Source organism: Conger conger, chromosome 3 (genome assembly GCF_963514075.1).
Source record: "Conger conger chromosome 3, fConCon1.1, whole genome shotgun sequence".
NCBI classification, from domain to species: domain Eukaryota; kingdom Metazoa; phylum Chordata; class Actinopteri; order Anguilliformes; family Congridae; genus Conger; species Conger conger.
The window spans coordinates 81,040,938-81,063,284 of record NC_083762.1 but is presented as its reverse complement, the minus strand read 5'-3'; the positions used below and the strand labels follow the sequence as shown (position 1 = coordinate 81,063,284).

Genomic DNA, 22,347 nt, shown 5'->3' with positions numbered 1-22,347 from the left:
TGTGACATACAGGTTTTTCTCCCATGCAACCTCTTCTTTTCTCTCATATACAATCCATATTATGTTAGAATGAGTGAATTGATTAAATGAAGGCATGGTCGATTTCTGGGGAAGACTGCACGTACGGTATCTCATGAATATTGGCTGATGCCGCGCTTCTTTGGTAGCGGGTATAATTTTTAAACTACTGGAACTATTTATCTTGGTAAATGACTATTTACCTAGATAAAGGAAAACATGTCTTCGCTATCGGGTGTGATGACTGCGAACATCTGAACCGAAAAGGTGAAGGCGTTATTATACCCACGAGATGCTTGCTGCAATCAAACGGTTTCGTAGCAACAGAACTCGGAATAAATATTGACAACAATAAAGAAGCTTCCAACTTCCTAGGTCCTCATAAATTCGCGAAGCATACGCGGTCAGTCCGGGCCGCCGTTTGATGAGCTTCTCTTTTTTAGTGTCCGTCACAGTGAGTGACAGCGCCGCGCGTCGCTCAACTGACAGCTTTTCACCGCCAACATTTTCCCTCACCAACGGTTATTTATCAAGGTGTCGAGCGGCCCAGCATCTATCACGAGCGCGGATGGCGCCCAGAGCCAACGGAATTCATGGAAGCCGCTCTTCAACCCAGCGGATTATATCAACAAAGATGATGACACCTGAACGTGGACATTCAGGTAGAGAAAAACAACAGCTCAAACAGGAACTCAAGTGTATCTTATGCACTCTTGTTTGAGTCAGCTAGTAATATATCCTTAATTTCATCACAGGCTGCAAAACTATAGAAGCTTTAGTTGGAAGTTACTGTGAGAAGATAAATTAATACATGAATTGTATGATATTAGTAATTAAAGGGCAGTTAATTCGTTTAAAATGAATAGAGTTCCACATCGGCTAACTTGGAGGGAACCCACCGCAGGCCTTCAGGCTAGAGATGGCACTGAGGCAAGGCGACACAGGAACGTGCTGCATGAGTGCTTTCAGCCACTCGGCGTCTGTTACTATTCGGGTTTTTTTAAGACAAGTCAGTGGTTGTCAAAGTGTTGTAGTTCCACCTTTTGTTATTTTCAAGGACGTATTTCCATCAGATGACTGTTGGCAGTCGGGCGTGTAAGATTTTCTGGGGAAGGTTTTCCCCGCATCCCTGCCTGCACCGCCCCGACCCTCTCCAGAAACACATTTTCCTCCTCCAGCACTCAACCTTAATACGCTGTGATTTGCAGCGTTGTTATTTTCCGGCGACATTATTTTGTCCGCCGTCTGATTTCAGTACATCGCGGAATACGTTTCTCGGAAAACCCCGCTAATAAAATTGAAACATGTACACATATTTGTAAAGTAGACATTTTCTGGAAAAACAAACACAACCGTTCACTGCACGTGGGTACAAAACAAATCACATAAATGCAAAGAAATGGTTTGATAACTGGCCTTTCATATCAACCAAATGCTTTGCATTAAACATAAATATTTCTTATCTGAGCCAAGAGAAACTACTTCAACAAGGCCTGATTCCAGTCCTCTTTTGTTATAAAACATTTAATCTATATGATTATATCATTATTTAATTAATCAGGAAGGAATGCCTAACTGCAGTTGTCCTACAGCAGAGATCTCCTCTTTGGAGGACAGAGGCAGCCATCTTAGTTTGTCATTGTTTAACATCGTGGGTGCAGTGGGGTTGGCAGGCCATTATGTGATTGACATTTTGGTTGCTAAGGCGGGGCATATCCCCCGCACACCCAGAGGAGCAGATTCCACACAATGGCGTGTTTTTCTGCACGGAGAACCGGTCGGGGATCTTGCTGAATGTGCAACCCAAAAAAGAAAAAAAACCTCTTGTAAAATATTTCAGCTCATAGATTTAAGCTGAACATAAAGCGAGCTCCAGGCCAGAGTAAGTGCACTCGGAATTCAATTACAGAGCAGCTGTGTTCCTATATGGAGAGCCTGGCCCCATCCACAAGTTCTCAGACATTAGTGCAACGAAGTTACAGCCCCGTGAATGAAACCGTCGCCACTTTTACAAGTACACTATTGGAGTAGTTTAACACTATTTGTGAAGGGGAAATATGAAAACATAGCCAACAAACGCTGGCTTTTAATAAACAGCTCTCAGGCCAGCAGTGCCTCCTGCTCCGTTTTCGGCTCCCAGGACAATAAGTGGCGATAAAACAAAAGGAGTCTCTGCATCCCCCAATCTCTTATTACACCATAAACTTATTTCTAATACTTTCTACAGTTGTCTTGTCTCGTATATCTTTAGAAAACCGTACAGCCTCTCAGGTTTCCGGACAGCGCCTGAGATCACTGAATAAATCTTTTAGAAAAAAAAAGGTTTGAAATGTCCATACGTGATGTAACATGGCATTTACGTCAGGCACTGTACAGTATATCCAATACCTGCGTTGTGCTTGAGTTATCGATTCTCATTATTAAATGTTTAGTGTTGCCCACAAATAACTGCAAGAGGCTCAGTGAGGTCAATCCTGTGATACGGCGATCACATTTCTTAGGCCTCATCCCGTTAATCGACGGGACCCACGTGGTGCAAAGTTAATAAATACGGTTGAATTTATTTAACATGGCGTAACACCGGGAAAAAAAACGAAAATGCAAAATCGCAAAAGGCCCGCCAGCGGGATAATCCACTGACAGTGCAAGTTATCAAGGCCAATGCTCTCTCGGAAAATCATTACGGGGCACTATTTGGTTTACTGTAGGCTAATTAAAATATTACCTGACTCCCGGCGAATCAATTCGTTCCGATGTGAAGAGAAAACCATGCACCATTAGGCTGTCCAGCCACCGGCCTGTCCTAAATTCAGGGTCCTGACACTGAGCAACGGCGATTGTGTTCCTTAGGCGGCATGCAGATCCGCTGGATTCCCCCTCCACCTTTAACTTCGGTAATGAAATGAAAAGGCCGCATTAACTGCCGTTCGCTGGAAGGAGAGATTAAACTGGTTCATTAAGTCGCTTAATTAGCTTCTCTGCCATCTGCGTGCTTCCCTGCCAGCTTGTCCTCTGAACCTCAAAACATTGACACCTGTTTTCCTCCACGCCACTTGATAGCCCAAGGCACATTAGCTCAATATACCGTTCCTTACTTCCACTCCGCGCTAATTGAAGGCAGTAACGGGCGATGTCGCAGGACTTAGAGAAACGTGTTTAATACCCGACGACTATTTAAGGACTCGGCCTGCCAACACAAGCAAAGAGGATATAGGGTTCGCTGATTAACTTGGGAAAGATTATGCATAACTTAGAATGGAATTGGCTCTGACAGTTCGCCACTTTGCATTGGGGTTCAATAGTAAGTCAAGGCGCCCACCTCCATGATCTGGCATCATGCCCATTTGCTTGTAGGGCCTATAAAAATAATAAATACTATCATGAATGTTACATCATAAATCAGCAAACAAATCATGACATCAGCAAGAAAATTGACTCACTGTAATGATTGCATGCCATTAGTGGCGACATGGCTCAGGCAGTAAGAGCGGTCGTCTCATTGGCTCAGGCAGTGAGAGCAGTCGTCTCATTGGCTCAGGCAGTAAGAGCAGTCATCTCATTGGCTCAGGCAGTAAGAGCAGTCGTCTCATTGGCTCAGGCAGTAAGAGCAGTCGTCTCATTGGCTCAGGCAGTAAGAGCAGTCGTCTCATTGGCTCAGGCAGTAAGAGCAGTCGTCTCATTGGCTCAGGCAGTAAGAGCAGTCGTCTCATTGGCTCAGGCATTAAGAGCAGTCGTCTCATTGGCTCAGGCAGTAAGAGCAGTCGTCTCATTGGCTCAGGCAGTAAGAGCAGTCGTCTCATTGGCTCAGGCAGTAAGAGCAGTCGTCTCATTGGCTCAGGCAGTAAGAGCAGTCGCTATAAGAGCGGTCGTCTGGCAGTCGGAGGGTTGCCGGTTCGATCCCCCGCCCGGGCTGTGTCGAAGTGTCCCTGAGCAAGACACCTAACCCCCAAATGCTCCTGACGAGCTGGTCGGCGCCTTGCATGGCAGCCAACCGCCGTCGGTGTGTGAGTGTGTGTATGAATGGGTGAATAAGAAGCATGAATTGTACAGCGCTTTGGATAAAGGCGCTATATAAATGCCAACCAAACAACAACCCAACCATTACAAACCACCTCAATAGAAAGTGCCATCGAAGCACTGACACATTCAAATAACCAACAGCTTCAATTTATGGGGACTCAAGCTTATATGTACCTGCATAAACACAGTCGAAATATGATCGTACTTCTATACAAAGACTCATATATCTATATAATAGCTGCCATATGTTAGTATAAGCTGAATTTGGACCTGGGGTGTAGCTATGGCTAAAGTCTTGGAACTGCTGTCAAGACAATAAAAAACATATTAATTGGAACAAATAAAGACAATTCCAAAAACACATTCATATTCTGTTTCTTAGTAGAAGCCTGTGAAATATTGCTTGTGATTCAAAATACATCCAGAGGATTAATTACTTTTAAATTAACCTTTTAGTATCATCAGCTGTTGCTGCCATTGTTTTACACTCAGTTCTAATTAAAACGCACACACACAAGAGAAAGAGAGATGCAGCGAAATGTTGTTTTTTCTTTCTGTTGTGCAATTCAAACATTGAACTTTAATACACTACCGTTCAATGAACCCAACCCAGATTGACGACGTCAATGTATGCAGAATGGATTGATTCACGGTGGCATTCGCGGTGCCCACAATGCAACGCGCACAGCCACGTAAACACAGGAAGAGCTGCGTGGGTTTGTAGGAGTGGGAGCGTCAGGAATTGTGCTGAGCCGAGCCGAGCCAAGATGAATTCCAGCAATAAGCGATGACGCGTTTTTATGTTACAGGAAATAAACATCTCCGCGAAAACCCATCAGACGCCCACGTGTATTCCATGATCCGTTTCAGGTCAGCGTGCAGAAAAAGCGGTCATTGAATTGTGTTGCATGTGTGTCGAGGCCTGCTGCTTTTGAATTAGCAGTGCGCCGGAGAGTGAAGCCACGGGGTAGCGTTAGCATTTCTCTCTGCCCAGAAGCGTAGAGCAGCCGGGAGGAAACGCAGAGGGAGGTCTCGTCTGAAACCGTGCCATATCGTACGATGTAAAAAGGCAAGGTGGGCTTTTGCTCGTCAGAATGCAGGTCTACGCTCAAGATCGTAGCCAATTTGGTTAATAATTACCAGCTACATCATGCTTATCTACCAGCATTCTGATATGTTATCCATTTACCGTTAGCATGCTATCTGTCGTTGACTGGATCGATAATTACTGCCTTTGTTGGTGGCTATTCTATCTGCACAATTTCCGGCTACGAATTTTCTTATTCGTTTAATTGCAGAAATTATTTCAAGGCGAAATTTTCGAAGTGAATTGTGCCTGGTACTAAATTAGGCAACCATCTGGTTACACTTCTTAGCTAACATTCGCAGATATTCATATAATTTAAGTGTCAAAATTTACGGCACTCTGTTTTGCATTTCAGAATTAGACCGAGTTGTCTTTTTCAAACCTTTTTTGCCATCCTAGGTGATAAACGAAGCCGTGTCAGACTGCAAGGGGCAGGAAGATGAATTTTCGTGACGCCAGGTGTAACCACAGAACTGCGGGTGTAACGTTTGATTGGTGCTATCCAAGGTTCTGATCCACATAACACGTGATCACACAACCCAAGAACCCGGTCAAGCTTGCCCATGACGTTAAATTATTTCTGTTACCACCGATACCACACAGTTGACTAAAACGCAAGGAATAGTCGACACAAACCTTTCATCACAATACACTACGAGTGCGAATGACTTGATTTATTTTGCAATATTATTTTACGTTTTCCAGCAGTCGTTGCCTAAACATTCGGTGAATATGCAATTCAGACGCAGTAATGTTTTAACATTTCCGAATGTATAACAGTAGATGTTAGTTTTTAACGAGTTAGAACTGTTTTATACATTGTGCTGAATGCATTGCTCCTCACGGTGTCACAATGAAGGCGTAATGCCGGTTTGAAAAAAAAATGCTAAGTAGGTGAGTCATTTGATTGAAGTATCTGACTGAAGCGCTTGATTGAAGTACCTGAAAGCTGTGTGATCTCGTTATTCAAACACCTGGACGGTTTATACCGCGATTTTTTAAGGAGAGGTGCAGTAGCCCCATTGGAATCAAGGCTAAATGGAACCTGATTATCGGGTGTCTGCACCGCCCCCGTCTCAACCTTACGCCCTTATCGTCGTCTCCTTGCGTTTTTTTTTTGCATTAATATTGTGGATTTAATTTAAAAGAATGCATTTTGGACATTTTAGAAGAGGGATATTGTTGTATCTGAACAAGGCACTTGTTTGAGTGTTAAGAGAAAGTATCGCTGAGTGATTGCCCGAGGAGCCAAAGAAGCAGGTCTGCATAGTCCCGTTGATTAAGCCCCTTTCTGGAGATTAATGAAACCTGCGTGCTTCTGGTATCTTCTGGCTCCGTATAGAGCAGTGCTGAAAGATCACCATACATCACCCGGCTCTGTTTATGTAACTCTGCATTAATCACACGGCTCAGGCCTGCTCCGCTCTTCCCTCTCCGAGCAGGCCCTGGTTCACACCGCTGAGATCCGAGAGGCGATGAAATATATATATGTATTTTTTATTTTTTTTGCAGATGCATTGTGGAAAATATATCCATTAATTCCCCTGTCATGTTTTCATTTTGCGGGCTGTGAGATATCTATGGTGCCGATAAGATGCACGCGGCGGGGAGGACTGTGGCTCCGCTGATGGAACCAACACCGTCTGCTGTTTGGATAAGAAGTGTCAGAACGGCGAGATGGGATTTCTCAGATCCTGTGTATCGCGGGCCCACTAGTGAGAGGGATGTCTATGGTGGTTATGTGCTTTGCTGCAATGCAGATCACCGGATTGAAAAGTTGGAGGATGTCTATGGTGCAAATGAGATTTCAGAAATTGCCTCTTCCCAGAGAGAAATGTGAGATGTCTATGGCACTGATGGGAAAGTCTGCATTGTAGGTCCCAGGTGATTGAGCTGTCTATGGTACTGACGAGCTATAAAGTATCTATGGTACTGATGAGCTGTAAGATCTCTATGGTACTGATGAGACTTCCTCCATTGTAGGTCCCCAGGGACTGAACTGTAAGATATATTTGGTACTAATGAGATTTAAGAGCTTGTAAGAGACTCTATATTGCAGGTCCCCAGTGATGAGCTGTAAGGTATCTATGGTACTGATGTGCTGTAATGTATCTATGGTTCTGACGAGATATAAGGTATCTATGTTAATGACAAGCTGTAAGGTATCTATGGTACTGACGAGCTGTAGGTATCTATGGTACTGACGAGCTGTAGGTATCTATGGTACTGACGAGCTGTAGGTATCTATGGTACTGACGAGCTGTAAGATATCTCTCGTACTGATAAGCTGTAATGTATCTCGGGGCAGTCTGTAGCGTAGTGGTTAAGGTAAATGACTGGGACACGCAAGGTCGGTGGTTCTAATCCCGGTGTAGCCACAATAAGATCCGCACAGCCGTTGGGCCCTTGAGCAAGGCCCTTAACCCTGCATTGCTCCAGGAGAGGATTGTCTCCTGCTTAGTCTAATCAACTGCACGTCGCTCTGGATAAGAGCGTCTGCCAGATGCCATTAATGTAATGTAATGTAATGTAATCTCTGGTACTGATGGGACTCTGTAGTTCAGGACTCCAGTGATGGAGCTGTAAGATATTTATGGTACTGACAAGCTGTAATGTATCTATGATACTCAGGAGCTATAAGATATCTATGGTACTAATGGCCTGTAAAATGTCTGTGGTACTGACAAGCTGTAATGTATCTCTGGTACTGACGGGCTATAAGATATCTATGGTACTGACGAGCTTTGAGATATCTGTGGTACTGACTAGCTGAAAGTATCTATGTTACTGACGAGCTGTAAGGTATCTATGGTACTGACGAGCTGTGAGGTATCTATGGTACTGACGAGCTGTGAGGTATCTATGGTACTGATGGGACTCTGCATTGCAGGACCCCAGTGACGGAGCTCTAAGATGTCTATGGTGCTTTTTGCCTCGGTGGTGAGGGTGAGGGACGGGCTTCCCCTCTCCGCCTCCACGGACTACGAGCAGGACAGGGGCGTGCAGGAGACCAAGAAGCACCTGAAGGGCCTCTCCAAAAAACTCAGCCAGTTCCCCGACCGCTGCACGCTGAAAAGCGGCCACTACAATGTGAAGTAAGTGAGCCTCAGGTAATCTACCTGTACAGACAAACTTTTGTGCCAACCGCACAAACGCCATGGGCCTGAACACATATGTCTGCTTCAGCCTGTGTCTACCATCCATACAAAATAAAAAAATGGAAGTAAGAATTCAGTTCAATTCAGCTTTATTTGTATAGTGCATTTTGCAGAAAACTGTCTGTCATGTGAGGTAAAAACATACAAAAAAAAAACCCTAGTTGAGAGAAAAGAAGAACATAAATGTGTGAAAGACAGAAGGAGGGGGGGAAAAAAGAGAAAGTTTAAAAATTCATCGGTTTTAAAATGACCTATTAATCTGCTGAGGATTTAACATCCCTCCGTCGTAGTTCCTAATGTCAGCCGTATGTGCCTGCAGGGACTCGGCTGCCATTTTAAAAACCCTTTTTTCTCTGACACTGGCTATTCATCACCCCAAACTTTAGAAGGGAGGGAAAGAGCAGTCTGTCTGTCTCATTTCAGCGCCGGGTGAGTCATGCGTCTACTTCATCTCCCGGTGGAGACGTTAAAAGTGCCAGACGGAGGCGATCGTCGAGCGCTGAATTAAAATGCCGTGGCAGTTAAACTCGCTCGCTGATTAGCGGGCTACGCGTAGCGCGACTCGGAGCCTACGGGTGTGTGTTTCTCCGGCAGGTGTAACGGCATTCCTGCGAGTATCCCGCTGTTTTTCGCGGCGTTTTCTCCCTGCCAATTCCCCAGCTTGTTTTGTTTCCCAGCGTTAAGTTCCCAAAGGCGGTAGTAGACGATGACATTCGCGTGAGCGTGGCTACCCCTCCAGTGTGTTTGGGAATTACTAAAGAATGATGCAAAGCGAGTGTAACAGATCTGACTGCACTGAGTACGTAACCGGTCAAGGTGACGCAAGCGCGAAATTGAAACCCGCGTTTTTACAACTTTGACGGTAGTTGCCAAATTGCCGGTTTTCTCGGAAAAAAGGCAATGTTTTTTTCTGCTGGGAATCGAGACTACATTAATCTCTCCTGCTCGGCAGAAGACTCATGTTTATACGCATGAGTCGGTCGATCATATTCCAAAGTGTGAAAGGACTTGTCTACAGGAAATGTCAGGTGAATGTCAAGTTGGTTGTAAAATTGTGCGGAGCTGCTTTGCCATTTTTTAAATATTCATGTGCCACATTTTTATCGAAAGTGAAACAAAGCTTTCTGAATCATTATAAATTGGCTGAATTCATAATCACCGAGTTGTAGTATTAATGATTTATAACAATAAAATTGTGTGGGCTGTAGCATCTCTAATTAACTTCAGCACATTTTGAAATGTGCCTCATTTTTTGTAATGTGTAGCTGTGGCTTATATCCAAAGTAACTTACAGTTGATTAGCCTAAGCAGGGGACAATCCCCGCTGAAGCAATGTGGGGGTTCAGGGCCTTGCTCAAGGAAAGATGTGTGTGTGTGTGTGTGTGTGTGTGTCAGTTTCACAAGTTCTCTAGGAGTGGGGTATCTGATGGTCTGCACGGACAGCTACCCCAACGTTCTGGCCTTCTGCTTCCTGGATGAGCTGCAGAGGGAGTTCATCGTCACGTACGACACCAAGCGGATAACCGGAGCCATCCGGCCGTATTCCTTCATCGAGTTCGGTGAGCTCCTCTCCTCATCCCGACGTTCCCATTCCCGCTATCCCTTGTCCAATGGAAGCATTAAAATTCCAGGTCAGAAGAGGACAGAGTAGTCCAGTACCTTGGAAAGGTAGACTCACACATTTCAGCTTTTTTCACAACCTGTGGCCCTTGCGTCAGGGAACGTCTGTGCTTTCCTCACAGGGCCGGGTGTCGGTGTAAGCTTCCAGTCACACACCTGATTCTACTAATCAACCGCTAAAGCTCTTGACTACGGACCTTGATCAGCAGAATCGGGTGTGTCGCTGCTTGGATGGAGCATTCGCCTGCGCCCACACGTCTCTCTGGACGAGATTGAAGACCTGACTCTGACGCGATGCATCTTTTCCCCCCGATGCTGAGTGAACGCCATCCTTCCTGCGCGTGTTTCAGCCGACAGCAGCGCTCAATTGAAGGAATGAGACGGCATATTCCACTCATTTCTGCTCTCGTGTCTGATGATGTATCGGGTCATTTAAAACGGGCTGTGTTGTGCGTTATGAATAGTTAAATGGAGTGCGGAATGTGGCGGATTCGATGTTTCCGTATGTTCCCAGTGTGTTTGTCGTTAAATAGTCTCGTGAAACATGTCGCTGGACGCTAGCGCACGTTTACGCGGTAGTCCTCCCTGTCCTGGGTATCTCAGCCCTGGCCTGGTCGGCACATTTAGGGAGGAAAACGTTCTCACCCGTTTACTGACACCTGGTACAGACCTGGGTCAAATATGTCATTGTTTAGGATTCAAACATTAGTGCTGTGCTTGATTTGACTACCAAGAAGGTGGGGTTTGCACTTTCTGAGAGTATTTCAGAGGTTCCAACACACCAGACGAGCTTGGGAAAGTGTGGAAAAGTGTTTAAATCCAAAACATTTGACCCAGGTCTGGCCTGGTTCCCTCCCGGGGCATGTGACTGGAGGAGACTGGGAAGGCTCTGACATCACTGCTTCAGAGTGGGCAGGTTGGCCTGTTTATATCTCGCCAAGCCGCTACGTCACCTAGCAACCGGGCACGCCCAAAGTAATGTCACTAAAGTCACCAAACATATAGGGTGGTCACTGTGTGGAGTAGTCTGCCAGGACATGTAGGGGAGGCAGAAACACTGGGGGTTTTCAAGACCAGGCTTGACACGGTGCTTGATACCGCCTTAAGCAGTAGGTACAATTTAGTGGTAGGAAAATTAAACATAACATCATTTCATTATGTCATGTTGTGTGATGTCATGATATGTTATGTCACGGTATGTTATGTCTTGTAATTTTAATGTTATATCATGTGGTGTTATGTCATGTGGTGTTATGTCGTGTGGTGTTATGTCGTGTGGTGTTATGTCATGTGGTGTTATGTCATATTATGTTATGTCTTGTAATTTTATGTTATATCATGTGGTGTTATGTCATGTGGTGTTATGTCATATTATGTTATGTCTTGTAATTTTATGTTATATCATGTGGTGTTATGTCATGTGGTGTTATGTCATGTTATGTTATATTATGTCATGTTGTGTTAAAGTCCGTAGTACTGTAAAGTACTGTGATTGGGAGAGGTTCTGTCCGTGATGTCCTGTCAGGAGTGTGTGATTGGGAGCGGTTCTGACCGTGATGTCCTGTCAGGAGCGTGTGACTGGGAGCGGTTCTGCCCGTGATGTACTGTCAGGAGCGTGTGACTGGGAGAGGTTCTGACCGGTTCTGCTCTTCGTCAGACACCTTCATCCAGAAGACCAAGCAGCGGTACAACAGCCCGCGATCCCTGTCCACCAAGATCAACCTGACGGACATGCAGACGGAGATCAAGCTCCGCCCACCCTACCAGCTGTCCGTCGAGGATGTGGGAGTGGCCAATGGCTACTCGCTCCACACCCCCTCCAAGTACAAGGGCATCGGTGAGATTGCTGAAACTCGCGCACACACACTCTCACTTGCTGTGGTTCTGTCAGTACCCCTCTGAGTGCTGTGGTTCTGTGTCAGTACTCCTCTGAGTGCTGTGGTTCTGTGTCAGTACTCCTCTGAGTGCTGTGGTTCTGTGTCAGTAGCGCTTTGGTTCTGTGTCAGTAGTGCTGTGGTTCTGTGTCAGTAGCGCTTTGGTTCTGTGTCAGTAGTGCTGTGGTTCTGAGTCAGTAGCGCTGTGGTTCTGAGTCAGTAGCGCTTTTGTTCTGAGTCAGTAGTGCTGTGGTTCTGTGTCAGTAGCGCTTTGGTTCTGTGTCAGTAGTGCTGTGGTTCTGAGTCAGTAGCGCTGTGGTTCTGTGTCAGTACTCCTCTGAGTGCTGTGGTTCTGAGTCAGTAGCGCTGTGGTTCTGAGTCAGTAGCGCTGTGGTTCTGAGTCAGTAGCGCTGTGGTTCTGTGTCAGTACTCCTCTGAGTGCTGTGGTTCTGAGTCAGTAGCGCTGTGGTTCTGAGTCAGTAGCGCTGTGGTTCTGAGTCAGTAGCGCTGTGGTTCTGCCTCAGTACCCCTCTGTTCGGCCCGGCCGGTGGTTCGATTAGTGCGGGGTTGACCGGAGCCTCTGTGCTCTCTCTGCTCGGCTCCCTGAAAGCCCCAAACGCCCCTGTCCTCCCAGCAACCACAGAAGAAGTGTGATGTTAGAAGCCACCGTTAAAAGTCCTCCATCTTGTTTTCCCCAATCTGCGGTTGACCCCTATGTTTACAAGAGCTAGATATGATGGCCTCTGTATCTACACAAGTGTATCATGAAGCAGGATTACTGAGATCAACTCTAAAAACCAAATTAATCATCATAATAATAAAAATCCGTTTTGTTACACAAATGAGTTAATTTGCTGGTTAGTCACTACAGCTGGACAATGAGTCGTGTTACCTCAGCGTTGCTGTGATGTTGATGTGACGTTATCGCTGTAACATTGCACAGAGACCGTGATTCTTATGTATCAGCCAGACAGTGCATAACACGTGCTGTTTCTGACTGCTGCATTCTGGGGGGAAAATACAGTAATGTACAGTAACATACCGTAACGTACCTTAACCTACAGTAACGTACCATAACATACAGTAACATACAGTAACATACCATATCGTACCTTACCCTACAGTAACATACAGTAGCATACAGTAATATACCGTAACGTACTGTAACATACTGTAATGTACAGTAGTGTACGGCGCTTCCTGTCTTTAGCAGCCCCTAACCAGGTCCTGGAGCCCGTGACGCTGCCGGGGGTTGTGTCCTGTGTGCTGAGTCTGCTCTGCACCTGTCTGAACCTGCTGCGTGGAGTCCACGCCATCGAGAGCATCATACAGGTGAGCACCAGCACAGCACACCTGGGTCAAATACGGCATTATAACCCAGCACAGCACACCCGGGTCAAATACGGCATTATAACCCAGCACAGCACACACCTGGGTCAAATACGGCATTATAACCCAGCACAGCACACACCTGGGTCAAATACGGCATTATAACCCAGCACAGCACACACCTGGGTCAAATACGGCATTATAACCCAGCACACACCTGGGTCAAATACGACATTATGACCCAGCACAGCACACACCTGGGTCAAATACGGCATTATAACCCAGCACAGCACACACCTGGGTCAAATACGGCATTATAACCCAGCACAGCACACACCTGGGTCAAATACGGCATTATAACCCAGCACACACCTGGGTCAAATACGACATTATGACCCAGCACACACCTGGGTCAAATACGGCATTATAACCCAGCACACACCTGGGTCAAATACGGCATTATAACCCAGCACAGCACACACCTGGGTCAAATACGGCATTATAACCCAGCACAGCACACACCTGGGTCAAATACGGCATTATAACCCAGCACACACCTGGGTCAAATACGGCATTATAACCCAGCACAGCACACCCGGGTCAAATACAGCATTATAACCCAGCACAGCACACACCTGGGTCAAATACGGCATTATAACCCAGCACACACCCGGGTCAAATACGGCATTATAACCCAGCACAGCACACACCTGGGTCAAATACGGCATTATAACCCAGCACAGCACACACCTGGGTCAAATACAGCATTATAACCCAGCACAGCACACCTGGGTCAAATACGGCATTATAACCCAGCACACACCCGGGTCAAATACGGCATTTTTCTGGCTTCAAATACTTTTCTGTACTTTACTGTGCTTGTGAACCTATGAAATACTCTCAAAAAGTGCAAACCCTGCCTTCTGGTCCTCTGGTTTGGCTCAGTTGCACCTGGCGAGGTCAGTTGAGCACAGAAAAGTATTTGAATCTAAAACGATGACGTATTTGACCCAGGTGCGCCCCAGCACCTGGGAAGCTTATTGAGAGGGTTTGTGTGGTGGGCCCATGCATCGCTGATGTTTGAGTTCTATATGTAATATAGTAATATGTGTACCTGTTGCACATTTGCTCGTTTGTGGTGTTGTGATCTGGTCATGTTGCAGACGCACGTTATTGAGATATTGCCGATCTGAAATCAATAAACGTGTGATCGTGGTATCTTCGTTTTTTATTTTTATTTAACCAGGAATAACCCATTACAATCAGAATATCTTTTGAAGGGGGGACCTGATATAAAACACAATGTTACTATTAATGTGTAAAACCTGACAGTGAAGGATTAAAGGTAATTAAAGTAATTAACAAGTGGGATAACCTATAGTCTCGGGAGGTTGCTGGTTCAGGCCCGGTGATAAGATAAGATCCACACAGCTGTTGGGCCCTGAACCACACATCTCCTGCAGGGATTGGCCCCTGCTTAGTCTAATCAACTGTATGTCACTTTGGATGAAAGCGTGGCCGCTGTAATGTAATGTGAGGAGCAGAGGTTAAATGCAGGAGCTTGCGTCAGTCAGAGTGATGCATTGCATTAGTGGACAGTGTTGCTTTATGGGTAAGTTGCAGACGCATGTTTTTTCGTTGAGCGATCTGTGCAAATGGAGTGCTGGCACATTGAGCTGGTTTCTTGTTTCTTCTTTGCTGGTTTTTTATGACTTGAAAAGAGGCTCTTTATTGACCTGCCCCCCCCCCCCCCCCGCATATGCATGTGTGGCTGGCTCACGATGCATTGTTTCCCTCTGCAGAATGAAGATGAAGACTATAATTACGTTATTGCCTTTTTCCTGGGAATGGCAGCCTGCCTGTATCAGGTCAGTGGCAGCTGGCGGAACTGGGGGGGGGGGGGTGTGTGTGGGTGGATATTGATGTTAGAATAACTCCGTCTCTCACTGCCGCTGGTCTTAACCCTTTGAAGAGTTGGGAGTTGGGGTTTCTTTCTTTCCTTTTTTTTCTTTTGGAATCTTTGGAATTTCAGCGTTCTAAGTCAGTGTTCCAGAACCCCACTGCTGACAGTCACCAGTCCTGATTGTGACATCGGCATTAGAATGTTCACTTAAGAACATTCCGATCACATACTCGTGATGTCAAACCTTACAGGGTTAACCCTTCTCCTACAGAATGTGGGTAAAGAGCATGGAAAGGGTTTCATTTTTGTATTTTTTTTTTTTTTTAATTTGTAACCTTTATAGATAATAACCTTTATTCATCCTCTTACAATCTTTTTATGATACTGTTTCTCAGTGGGCATGCCTGCCCATATAAAGGTTTTAGATGTAACCTGTATTTAAGTGGCCAGACCTGTTGAGTCTGGGCCAGGAGTATAAGATCACAGCACCAGGTATTCCCAGGTAGTGGCTCAGTGATGTTTCATATTTATTCATTTGTTTGTGTATTTATTAACGACCCCTTAAGGGCAGACAAGCCCAGCACAGCGCAGCACTGTCTAAGAGAAGCATTGTACACGGACACATTAGTTATCCGCTAATGGGCAGTGTAGGTGTGTGCGCACGTCCCCTGAAAGGGGGGGGGGGGGGGGGGCGTTCTGCACTGATAAATGTATTCATGATCCCCTAAAATCTCACCATGTAATGGAGTCCATCGCTGACAGCGTGCAGGCTCAGCAGGAGCAGGGAGGATCTCTGCGCGCACACACCTAATGAATATCAAACGAATGTGAGAAACCTCTGCATATGCAGATCTGGGCGAGCCGCTGTTTAATCCGGGCTCCTAGCCGGAGCGTGTCGGCGTTCCCGTCTCTGGGGGATGTTATTCCAGGATCCGGCGTAATGGGCGGAGAGTGTCGGAATCATCTCCCGCACGGAATTAAAACGAACCGCAATCAGCATGTGTTATTTTTAATGGTCGGGTACCCAGTTTGAGCCAGAAAAATATTAATCTGAAATATCAAAGTGGAAAAGAGTGCAAATACATCATAATGCACCTCATTGCATGGAAATGTGATAAATAGTGTTTTCTAGTGTTGGTACTATGGTGACTGTCGTGGCAGGAAGGCATTTTTGTAGAACAGGGGTCTTTAATCTTCCCGAAAAAGGACCAAACAGTAACACTCTCTTTCTCCCTCCCTCCCTCCCTCTCTCCCTCTCTCTCTCTCTCTCTCCCACCCTCCCTCCCTCTCCCTCTCTCTCCCTCTCTCTCCCCCTCTCTCTCCCTCTCTCTCCCTCTCTCCCTCCCTCCCTCTCTCTCTCTCTCCCACCCTCTCCCTCCCTCCCTCTCTCCCTCTCTCTCTCTCTCTCCCACCCTCCCTCCCTCTCCCTCTCTCTCCCTCTCTCTCCCCCTCTCTCCCCCTCTCTCCCTCCCTCTCTCTCTCTCTCTCTCTCTCTCCCTCCCTCCCTCTCTCCCTCTCTCCCCCTCTCTCCCTCTCTCCCTCCCTCCCTCTCTCTCTCTCTCCCACCCTCTCCCTCTCTCCCTCTCTCTCTCCCTCTCCCTCCCTCTCTCCCTCTCCCTCCCTCCCTCTCTCTCCCTCCCTCTCCCTCCCTCTCTCCCTCCCTCCCTCTCTCCCTCCCTCCCTCTCCCTCCCTCTCTCCCTCTCCCTCCCTCTCCCTCCCTCCCTCTCTCTCCCTCCCTCCCTCTCTCTCCCTCCCTCCCTCTCTCCCTCTCCCCCTCTCCCTCCCTCCCTCCCTCTCCCTCCCTCCCTCTCTCTCTCCCACCCTCTCTTTCTCCCTCCCCCTCTCCCCCTCTCTCCCTCTCTCTCTCCCTCCCTCTCTGTCTCTCTCCCTCTCTCTCTCCCTCTCCCTCCCTCTCTCCCTCTCCCTCCCTCTCTCTCTCTCAGTTCTACCTGTTTGCGTACTGCACGGTGTGGCGCAGCGGGAAGTCCTTCCTGTGCCTGGCCCTGATCTGCCTGTGCAACCTGTACCTGCACGAGCTGCGCAACGTGTGGCAGGTGCTGTTCCACGTGGCGGTGGGGGCCTTCGCCACGCTGCAGATCCACCTGCGCCAACCGCAGGGCAAGGCCCCGGACTACACCGTCTGACGCCGAGGCTGCTGGGAACTCTGAACCCTCCCCCCCCCCCCCGCATCCCCCCCCCCCCCCCCCCCCGCCAATCACAGAAGCTCAGGAGTTCGGAGACCGCTTACGCCAAATTCCGTCTGGACTGCAGCCTCCTGGGATCACAAACGGCCGGAACTGAGCGCGCACGGACTGAGGACTGAAGGATCCTGGGTAATCTGAGCTCTTGCGACGCATCGTCGGTGCGGACGCCCATCCTTCGTTTTTTGCACTGGTCCTGCTGGCGGCTTACAGCTTATATGCATCTCGGTGTGTTTCCGTTATCCTGAATGTTGGCGTTGTACGTCCGTCTGCACCTTTGTGAATGTTGACGCAGTAGATGTTAATTGAGAACAAGCAAAGACAAATCGCAGTTTGTGTGACTTGTCTGGGGTTTTATCAGATCACACTTTTGCAGAGTTGTAATCAGAAGAAGTGCAATGCGAATTGAATGACATGAAAAAAATAAATAACGTGCAATGTTGAAACTGCAGCAGAGAGCTTTTGGCATTTTCTCATAAACTCTGTGCTGTGGAAAAATAAAAAAAACAAATAAGAATATATTGGCTTGCTTTGACGGTAGCAGCTGGTTTACGGTCGTCCGTCAAGAGCCAGGTCGCACCTAAGCAAAATAAAATAAAAACAAAACTCCCGTCAGACGCGGCATTTTAGAGAAATGAACGATCCGCCAGGAAGCAGTCGTCACGCGCGTGTCGGCGCCGGAAGGCGGAGCTCGCGGCTTCGCTCTCCTCTTGACGGATGGCCCGATTTAGCCGATTTATTTTGGCCTCTAAAAACCCGACTTTCCGCGGCGTAGCCCCAGAACCGAGGCCTATTCCGTGCAAAAGCCTGGAGTGACGCTGCCGGCTAATCAGGTAAAACAAGCCGCGGGATGATAACGGAATAACTGAATAATATTATTTTTCACCGAAAACAGAGCGAAGAAAAAGTAACGGAAGAGAAATCCGTTTTGATTCAAACTTCTGATATTCGACGAAGGAGGCGTCAGGACAATTAGCTGCGAGACGTAACTGGAATAATAATTGTAACTAAAAATGGGTAACTAACGAGTAAATTAGGCCTATATTTTAATTCCAGCGTCTGTTACTCACTGGAAAAAGTTTGCTTGATATCGAGGTGAATGCTTATGCAAGTGTGTTTCCAATAAATGTTACATTGTACGTTTGTTTTTGTTTTTTTTTATATGATTTTTTATAACGCACATTTGCTCCCACTCACCGGTTTTAATATTGAAAAAATGCAGCCACATTTGCATTTTCGCTTCAAGGTGCATGCGGTTCATCATCCACGCCCTGTTTTATTCTGTTAATATTCAGTAACCTCTCAAGCGAATTAAATTCTTTATCAAACAAAGACTTTCCATTTCATTAATTGGATAAATCAAACGGGTTTGTTCCAGCATTGCTCCCTGGATATCTGTCACTCTGTGCCTGGGGCCGAGAGAGGCAAGCCAGAGCCATGTCGCATCGGAACTCCTTTGTGTGCGACTGAATTTGAATTTGTACGCGGCCAACGTGTGATATTCTCACACCGGCGATCTGACATTTCAGCAGCACGGTTGGTCCAAGCCTGCGGGAGGGCTATACGTCAACCGCGCCGTCGAAAGAATGGGCAGCGACTGGCAAAATACATACCTTACGCGCCAGCCCCTCTCCAATATACCACATGGTGTGACATTTAATTTGATTCCCCCTGCAGGGGTCCCCAAACCTTTTCACCGAAGGCGCAGATCTCACAGATGAACTCACCGACATTAGCTGTACGCGCCGGAGTGCCGAAGCATTCTCCTGCACCTCAATGTGACCGAGCGTCGCACCGACCAACTGGCCGATGTTGGGCTCTCTTGCAGCGAATCGCTTGCCCACACACACACACACACACACACACACACCGCTTAAGGATGAGTTCACTTGCTCGGCAGAACGTTGTGTAAAAGCTGTCATTATTTATTATCAGTAGTTGCCATACTGATTTTCCAAAAACAATAATAAAGGTTATAGACGTTTCAGTTCAGTTTCAGCTCAGTTTCCCCATATCCTTTCAAATAGCTTTTTATTAAACTCACCTGTCTGAACTGCCACTCAGAAAACTACTTGGTAGACCCCCGCACCCACCTAAATCTGGGATTTTAAGAGAAGTTTAATGGGCCAGATTTGGGCCTCAAACCATTGTTTAGAGACCCCAGTTCTATTATGTGGCAGAAACAACATTTTTAAAAATCGAATAAAAAGCCAGAACCTGCCTGTTCAGCGCTGTAGGAGTACGGCTTTGGCTCCTAACCCAGCTGGCCGCTGTTCTCCCCCCCTGTGGGGCTGTAAGGTCAAAGGTCAGGGTTTGGTCGCGGAAGGGCAGCCAGCACTGAGAGGACTGCAGCGCTGTGGGTCGTGTTTATTTATTTATTTTCTAAAAATAATTCTGACGCCCCAATGCAGGGCTGAATGTGTCCAATTCCCACCCTAATTTGTAACGTCCTAATTGTGTGCAGCCTTGGCTGGGTTCAAACAAGGACCCCACAGCCTGACCCTGGAGACGACAGACACTCGCAGTTCTCCGGAAAGAAAACACACACAGCGTCACTGCGATCTCGTGTCACACTGCAGACTACGGCTAAATCCCGTATATCAGCAATCAGCAAATCAGGACCTCTGATCCAAACCTGGCACCTGGTTTTCTAATCCCAGGTAATAAACTGAACAGTTAGTGCTACTGATCGGCCAGACTGTCTTCACACCTGACTCCCAGGTAAAGGGAGGGTGAGCACACCTGACTCCCAGGTAAAGGGAGGGTGAGCACACCTGACTCCCAGGTAAAGGGAGGGTGAACACACCTGACTCCCAGGTAAAGGGAGGGTGGACACACCTGACTCCCAGGTAAAGGGAGGGTGAACACACCTGACTCCCAGGTAAAGGGAGGGTGAGCACACCTGACTCCCAGGTAAAGGGAGGGTGAACACACCTGACTCCCAGGTAAAGGGAGGGTGAACACACCCGACTCCCAGGTAAAGGGAGGGAGAACACACCTGACTCCCAGGTAAAGGGAGGGTGAACACACCCGACTCCCAGGTAAAGGGAGGGAGAACACACCCGACTCCCAGGTAAAGGGAGGGTGAACACACCCGACTCCCAGGTAAAGGGAGGGTGAACACACCCGACTCCCAGGTAAAGGGAGGGAGAACACACCTGACTCCCAGGTAAAGGGAGGGTGATCACACCTGACTCCCAGGTAAAGGGAGGGTGAACACACCTGACTCCCAGGTAAAGGGAGGGAGAACACACCTGACTCCCAGGTAAAGGGAGGGTGAACACACCTGACTCCCAGGTAAAGGGAGGGTGGACCTGGAGCACCGTGATCCGATGATCCCTGCCCTATGAAGTGGAGGCCGAGGAGGACCCATCATGCCGTCTGCGGCTCTGAAACAGTCTGCAGTGCCCTACTCGACCTGTGGGGGTCACTAGAGAGCAATGAAACGCAGATCCCTGACCGACTGAACACTCCCCAATTCTGCTTCTCCCCGTGGAGCTACCAGCTGCTGGCCTGGTCTGAGGGGGTGAGATTGAATCCAGACTGTGTCATGGAGCGTGAACCCATGGGTCTCAACTGAGGTGTTTGAGGAGTGGGGTTTCTGGTGAATACTGGGAGTTTTGTGTGTGTGTGTGTGTGTGTGTGTGGGGGGGTGTCTGTCTGTCTGTCTGTGGTGCATTCTGGGAGTGGACACGCAGGAAAACTCTCAGTATTAAATCAGCTCTTAATAGGGTTTAATGCGAGTCCAGTAGAATGTGTTTGTTTAGATTTAACAGTACTCTACCGCTGTGGATTTCCCAGTGAACTGTGAACACTCCACCAGGTGATGTGCCTGTTTTCAGAGCTGGATTTATAACCAGCGGGACGCGTGTGTAATGTCTGAATTTATCTCCTCCAACAATGAAAGTAGCTTTTAGCTACCTTTCAAATTACATAAATTGCTGAAATGTAAATGTTAAAGCTCTTCCAGAAATACGATATAGTGAATTTGCTGAAGCAAAGTGCCGTATATTACAAGATGAATGAAGATATGGCAGTACTTTGCAATAATGTATGGTTTCCAAAATGTCAGATATTTTCAGTATAATGCCGTTCATTCCGTCTCTGCGTTGGAGGACATCTGCTTCATGAATATGTGATATGATGTCATTAACGGCCCCTTTATTCTGGCATCCATTTTGTGCCTTTGCTCGAATGTCAAGACAGGGCCATCTCTGCAGTAAAGGACATCCAACAATGAACAGAACTTCACAATCCCCTTCCTTTGTGTCGACTGCATTGTGTACAGTAATGCTGAAATGTTACGTATGGTGCATCAGTCCTTTTGCCTTCTCTTCTTTTCTTGTGTGTGTTGTATTCACCAAGTCCCTGCAAAACCATCTCTTCAGTGTCTGCGCTTCATGGAAGGCTACTGACTGAATGTAATTATTGCTTTGGTCTCTGCTTTCTTTCATGGCTATCAAGCCCATTACACACCTGAATATACCAACGGGGACATAGTGGGTGTAATGGCCGGTGTAATAAAGCATTTCAAAATGTATTCACACCAGAAACTATTTAAAAAAAAAAAATCATCCAGTTAAAGTTTGGGGTCAAGAACACTTTGTATTCGCACTACATCCACCACGACCTTTTTTGTTTTACAAATTGTTTTATTCACATTTCCGCTAACCTGTCTGTAGTGTATAGGCTCACTAATTAAAAGTCCCCTAGCCAGTTGACTGCTTTTGCTATTTTGTCTCCCAACAGACATTTAGCAGAAGTGGAGTTCTGTGCTGACATCGTTGTTCATGTCATTAGAAAGCCATTTTCTTTCAGACAATCCAAGCCAGTGATTCAAAGGCTTAATGTTCTGCCGTTGAACGTTTTGTTCCTGCTCTCTGTATTTTATAAAGGAGATGGATGAAGCCGAGTGGAAAGCGGTAGGAAGTTTGGAAAATTATACTCCATTTAGAGCGATATTTGAACGCAAATACTGCGAGTGCGACGGAGCCTGCTATTTCCGCCTGCTCACACACAATTGAGGCCATTCTTCTCCGGAAAGCATAAAGATACACAGGTGCACTTCATCTGAATACTCAAACAGGAAGGTCGAAGAAAAAGAAAAAAGAAAAAAAAAAACAGAACCGAACTTGG

General features: G+C 46.9%; 1 protein-coding gene across 3 annotated transcripts; it reads left to right on the top strand.

Moving 5' to 3' along the window:
• Nucleotides 1-4,707: 4,707 nt before the first annotated feature.
• sec22a (SEC22 homolog A, vesicle trafficking protein) lies at nt 4,708-18,543 on the top strand. 3 transcript variants are annotated; one of them, XM_061237044.1, is made up of 7 exons: nt 4,708-4,908; nt 8,016-8,220; nt 9,679-9,842; nt 11,561-11,740; nt 12,991-13,109; nt 14,909-14,974; nt 16,954-18,543. In XM_061237044.1, the coding sequence occupies exons 2-7, from the start codon at nt 8,039-8,041 to the stop codon at nt 17,152-17,154; spliced, it is 912 nt and encodes a 303-aa protein (XP_061093028.1). In that variant the 5' UTR covers nt 4,708-4,908; nt 8,016-8,038; the 3' UTR covers nt 17,155-18,543. The 3 variants fall into 3 exon arrangements, with proteins under 3 accessions (XP_061093028.1, XP_061093026.1, XP_061093027.1); XM_061237042.1 differs by having other exon boundaries at nt 4,709-4,908; nt 12,988-13,109; XM_061237043.1 differs by lacking the exon at nt 4,708-4,908 and adding an exon at nt 4,919-5,112 and having other exon boundaries at nt 12,988-13,109.
• The last annotated feature ends 3,804 nt before the right edge of the window (nt 18,544-22,347 follow it).